This window comes from Bidens hawaiensis, unplaced genomic scaffold, assembly GCF_021521415.1.
Source record: "Bidens hawaiensis isolate Kalapana, Puna unplaced genomic scaffold, B.hawaiensis_p1.1 tig00053463_1, whole genome shotgun sequence".
In the NCBI taxonomy this organism is placed as follows: domain Eukaryota; kingdom Viridiplantae; phylum Streptophyta; class Magnoliopsida; order Asterales; family Asteraceae; genus Bidens; species Bidens hawaiensis.
In genome coordinates, this window is record NW_027499642.1 from 1 (window position 1) to 5818 (window position 5818).

The following is a 5818-nucleotide window of genomic DNA, read 5'->3' on the forward strand; positions in this document are numbered from 1 at the left end:
TTCATTTCATTTCCTCTTGTACGATTCTCGCTTAGGGTTTTCTTTCTATATCCGATCAAAATTACAACTACGAATTGCATTTGTATATTGTTCTTATCGAGATCAAACTTAATTACATGAGAAATTGAGCATTTATTCTTGTATAGTTTAAGAAGACTTCAATCTCTGTTACAGATGGTGCCGTTTCTTAATGTTGTTGAAATCACTCAGCCAACTGTTATTCATCAATAATGTTAAATTAGAGATATCTTCATTAGGCCTGTTAACGAACCAAACGTTCCGTGAACGCTTTGTTTAGGTAAGCGAATGAACATGAATACATGTTTTGTTCGTTCATTTGTGTTCATTTAAGCTCGTTTACATATTAAATATAAAATAATTAAATATTTTCTGGATGAGTCATCTACTGATGTTTTATATTTGTTCGTTTGTGTTCATTTATGTTTGTTCATATATGTTCGGGTATCTTTGTTCAGTCATGTTCATTTATGTTCGTGAACTAATTGTTTACATTTTAAACAAACAAACACAAGCATGTTCATTTTTTAAACGTGCAAACATGAACACAAATATTTGTACGATTAAGTGTTCGTACTCGTTTAAAGTTAAATGAACAAACACGAACATGCCCTTGTTCGCGTTCGTTTGGTTCGTTGACAGTCCTAATCTTCGTGGTTTGTTAATTGTCAATTGATGAATGTATACATGATTTTGTTCCCTTTAATATATGATTGCCAACATTTAGGGTTTTGTTCGTTGTTGTGCTTAAAAGGTTGAGCTTTACAGATTTGGCTATGGAATCAGATACAGAACCTAGAGGCGGCATGATGATTGAGCAAGATGCTCCACATAACAAGCAGATTGATCCGGAAAGAGCCCGCTTTCCCTGCTGCATTGTATGGACACCTCTTCCAGTAGTTTCATGGCTCCTTCCTTTCATTGGTCATGTTGGGATAGGCAGAGAGGATGGAGTTATCCTCGATTTTGCAGGGCCCAATTTCATCTGTGTTGATAATTTTGCATTTGGATCTGTGTCTCGTTACATCCAAATAAGCAAAGAAAAGGTAAAAAAAATAAAAAATAAAATAAAAAAAATAAATTGTATACTTGTTTCAAAGACTTGATCTTTTACCGATTATCATGCTTATTATGCTTATTTGCTTTCTGTTTATAACAGTGCTCCATTACTTCCAATCCTTCAACTACTTTCAGAACCGAAGAAGAGTATAGTTTAGTAGAGTCAGGAAGAAACGAGTACACGTGGGATGATGCATTAAGAAAAAGCACACAAGAATATCAGCACCTAGCCTACAACATCTTTAGCTGCAATTGTCACTCATTTGTAGCAAACAATCTCAACAAGTTGGAGTTTCAGTCTGGCGGGTGGAATGTGGTGAACTTGGCTGTTTTGATATTGTTTAAGGGCAAATGGGTTAATACAGCATCTATGATTCGATCTTGTCTGCCATTTGCGTTGGTGTTCATCATTGGAGTCACCTTCGGAGGGGCAAGCTTTCTAACCTTCTTGGCGTTCTTTGCATTTCTTCTTGTTGGATGGTTTCTTTGCAGTACGTATTATTTCAAAAGCCTTATACATGTCTAGTAGCTCTTTTACATGTAGCTTTATTAAATTTGTGTTTGTTTTGATTTTTTAGTAGAAACATCACCTATGTTTATACAAGTTCTAGAATTATGCTTGTACCATTAAAATGAATAAGAATATGGTTCCTTATAAAGGTCCTGTTCTGACTCTTTTAACTTCAAAATTGGTTTGAATCTTGCTACAAATGAGCTGCATACATCTTTCTGTTCATGGTATTTGTTAATAAGTATAACTGTGCTGTGTATTTTTTATTTTCCGGGGTTGATAAATTTGTCTGGTTATTTGTAACATTAGTTCAACAATTGACTTTGACCAAACAAATTCATATATTTATCTCCATCAACTGCAAAGAAAACTCTCTGTGATGTTCAGTATAGGATCCAATATAGAACTCTAGGACCTTCACTAACTTATGTAAACCAGCATTTCTAATCTATGATTAAATTAAATAAAAAAACCCTGTGAAGAAATTAATCTAAACTAAAATTGGTATCAGATTAGTTGGGACGTTTTGTTGTTCAGCTCATGAGCTCAATCCCTTGAATTTGGAGCACAGATGGCTTCAACGGTCAACCGTTTCAATTTGTTTGGGCACGGGTCTTGACCAAAGTTGCTGTTTGATATGGTGACTGCGCATCTCTCTTTTCCTATGCACCTCTGTAAAACACAAATCAATTAGCCCTTGCTTCGTACAACTGTATATGCACACAGTATATAGGCTAACAAAAGCATGCACCTTGTTAACAATACCATAAGAGGTAGGAGCATGGCAAGTTCCTTTTTGGAAGGTACCACATCCTCCAGTTGGGGTTCCATAGCTTGCAAATTTAATTTTAGAAATTAATAAACCCGGACCGCATTGAAGAGGTATTTTTGGTCTATGAATCACTTGCGTTTTCCCATTGCTTTCGGTATGCCAATCCGTGGTGTTTGAGTGAGATTCAAACATATCAGCACATACACTTGTCATTGATCTCTTTGTTAGTGAAATCCTAGTGGGATCGCCTCCAAGTTCTTCAAAAAGTACCAACATATTGCCTGTTGGTTTTAACCATGATCTAGGTACATGGTACCATCGTTGGGTTGGTCGACCGCAACCAACTTGACATTTAGTAGGGCGATAATTCACATTGTAATGGCAACGTCTGCAATCACCGGTTGCATAAGCTGTCCAGTATCGTCCAATGCTTTGACCATTGACCCACACTTGACCCTTCCCCATACTATGCATGTCCAGAGCCAATGGTTCATTGCCATTAGGTTCATTGAAGTAAGCCTGAAAATGTTCAAGATGGTTAGGTTTGTTAACAAGCTCATCAGACGCCAGAAATGAACGATGGTTCAGTTCTCCATACCCTGTGCCATGTCAACGGTTGACTCTTTTGTGCGATTAGCGAACCCTGGACCCATTCAACCGAAGACATGCCATTTGTGGAAACAACATCCTTGGCCTCACCCTTCATACCAACCTGAGTGAACCCGTGAGTGACGTTTTAGCACACAACTCGAACATACGACATAAAAAGGGTGTTGCGAGTGGACCAAACCTTGTAAGACCATTTGGCATGGGTCAGGTCCCGCTTTCCATGGTCAAGTCCATATAAAATCACTGGACCTAGTACTCCGGTTTCCCAACTCTCATAATGCCCCCAATATTCTTACAAAAGACAAAAAACAAAACTCGTGTTAGAGTTGATACTTGATGGAGCATGTGGAGTTGTTAAAGAGACAGGAAACTAACCGACAATCCCATGGCAACACTAAGTAGTGCAATTTGGTTCATTCCAGAACGGAGTTTGATATTATTCTTGTATCTGATTCTTCTATTTTCCCTTGTTCCAAAAGCCGAACCTTTAACAATATCCGGGTTAAGGGTTCAGCATATATTAGTCGTTTTTCTTTCACTATCACCAAACAATACCTGAAAGTTGTCCGTTTATGAACACATGAAGAGCGCGCCCAGTGGACTGCACTAAGAGCTCTGGATACTCTCCACCATGCAAGAATGACTCGGATGGCCCAACATTAACACTGTCAGGTCAGAGTTTGATTTTGAGTCATGAAAGCACACGCTTTTGCAATATTGATAAGGAAGAAAAGAGAGGATTAGAGTTGTAGAGTCATACCTAGTTGTATACCAAAGATAATCACTAGCATCCCTTGTGACATTTACTTGGTCCACAAGACCAAATGTGGTGAAAGCAGAGTCTTCGTCACTGGTGGTTAGATCTTCACTAAATGTCTGCCATGAAAACAACTGAGAGTTGGTTGGTAACATCGTCATTCGTGTTGATTGAACTCCAATCTGCACAATTTGCCAGATGTTAACAAAACCATACCAATGTTAGTAAAGCTAATCAAATGACATACTTTGGCAGTATTGAAGACGATATTGTTACAATCAGGAAGAATACTGATGGACCATGGAGGTAAGGTGTGGTGCATCTTATTGAACAACACCCGTGTGGCATTAGCCGTGTCATAGTTTGATAGAAAAGCCGCACAATGTCCAAATTTGGAATGGTATACGTAAGCCTGGAGATTGATAATCGTTTAGTACAAATTTTCTACACTTTTATACAAGTTCAAGATTCGAGTCTAATAAAGATCCAAACCTGTTGATGGGTTCCTAAAGACAAGACAGTAGGATCTCCCGACACTAAAGCCGGTTCACATTTTTTGATCGCTTTGTGAAGCTCTTTCAAATGGCTATATTTTGGTTGTCTGGTCAAGCCTATAAAGATTAAAGAATTTGACTTTTGAGATTAAATAGACATCCAAATTTGGGATTCCTAACAATAATAGAACATTGTGTATAAGTTTTAAAATACTACCGTATTCATCTAGTGGAGCATCATAATCATAACTAGTGGTGATGAAAGGCCCCCCTGCAGATCGTCCAAAGTTCGTGCCTCTATGGTACTGCCATATTTCAAGTCAATTAAGTCAACCTTTGCACACGCTTTGTATCATAGGGTGAATAAGACTTTATGACTTTATAATGAAAAGCAAACCATGTAGTAATTGACATATGACCCGCCCCTTTGTATGAATCGGGCGACAGCAAGCGCTAAATCTTGAACGGGCCTCTTGTGAACCGCACCACCAAATTCAGTAAACCTGTAGAGAATTGAAGGCACAAAGTTCAAGTTATAGGCATTTTGATTCTTTAACCTGTTTTTGATGCAAATATAGTGATCCAAAAACAGATACCAGCCCGTCCACGCCTCGGTCCACATTGTTGGTTTGTATGGCTTGTTGGGTTTGAAAGCATCACAATAGAAACCATTGCATGTATTAATCTGCCACATGATGTTTGTGAGTTAAGTATCCGGCCCATAGCCCAGAAATTTTTACAAACGAAATTACTAGTAGAAATCGGGCCGGGTTGGAATAGTGCTTACAATAGGATCCGGTGCATCATCTTGTTTACACATGGTCCAAGGGACACCTGTACGTAGTCCAACGGCCATTTCTGCAGCCCAAGTCATGTAGTTGTATCCAGCAGCTCCAAATTTCTTATCTAGCGCCCCATATTCGTTCCCTATCTGACAAGTTTTACCAGGGTGTTCGATATTCGGTTTTAAACAAACTGAAACCGAGAACGATAAACCGAACTGAATTGCAAATTGGGTTTGGTTTGGTTTTGACAAAGAAGACCGTAAAGTGAATCGATTAACACGTCAAATTATACCTGAGAGAGTATTATTGGGCCTCCTTGGGATTCAAATAGTTTTTCATACTTCATCAAGTTAACAATTTTCTCAGTGAAACCTTTCATAGCCCTCTGCAGAAGAGATCAAAATACATTTTTAAATAGTCTGTTTTAGCCTTAAATGGAATGAAATAATTAGAGACATTGTCACCTTAAATGGCTCATTATCAGTTCTGAAACTAATGCCAGGTACATACTTCAGCCAAACTGGAAACCCTCTGCTCAAAGTGTTACATTAACTGTTTAATATATATATGCTAACACATAATTTTATATCATTTCTTTTTCTGCACAACAAAAATGCTATTAATTTAAAAGGTCAACTACGTTAAAATATTATTGACTCGATTGTAGTTATGTGCAGCATGCTAAAATTGTTCTGTAAATGTATCAAACCTATAGATCTTATTCTTTTATGGACCCGGTGACTTAAACAAAAGGTAACCGGTTATTTGTTTTTATTTAAAAATATAAAACTTAATACATTTAAAGATAATGAT

The 5818-nt window shown here is 37.6% G+C and overlaps 1 protein-coding gene and 1 pseudogene across 2 annotated transcripts; one reads left to right on the plus strand and one right to left on the minus strand.

Moving 5' to 3' along the window:
* Positions 1-665: 665 nt before the first annotated feature.
* On the plus strand, positions 666-1669 carry LOC143600146 (protein RTE1-HOMOLOG-like). The gene is made up of 2 exons (XM_077077916.1): positions 666-1064; positions 1178-1669. The coding sequence occupies exons 1-2, from the start codon at positions 795-797 to the stop codon at positions 1601-1603; spliced, it is 696 nt and encodes a 231-aa protein (XP_076934031.1). The 5' UTR covers positions 666-794; the 3' UTR covers positions 1604-1669.
* A 204-nt stretch (positions 1670-1873) lies between these two features.
* Positions 1874-5531, minus strand: LOC143600147 (beta-galactosidase 3-like; annotated as a pseudogene). Its single transcript, XR_013147421.1, has 15 exons — positions 5470-5531; positions 5298-5390; positions 5008-5151; positions 4817-4905; positions 4618-4723; positions 4438-4525; positions 4219-4337; positions 3974-4138; positions 3730-3908; positions 3525-3634; positions 3345-3454; positions 3151-3260; positions 2959-3072; positions 2340-2879; positions 1874-2260 (listed from the first exon to the last, which is right to left on the minus strand). The product of XR_013147421.1 is annotated as a beta-galactosidase 3-like (transcript).
* Positions 5532-5818: the final 287 nt, after the last annotated feature.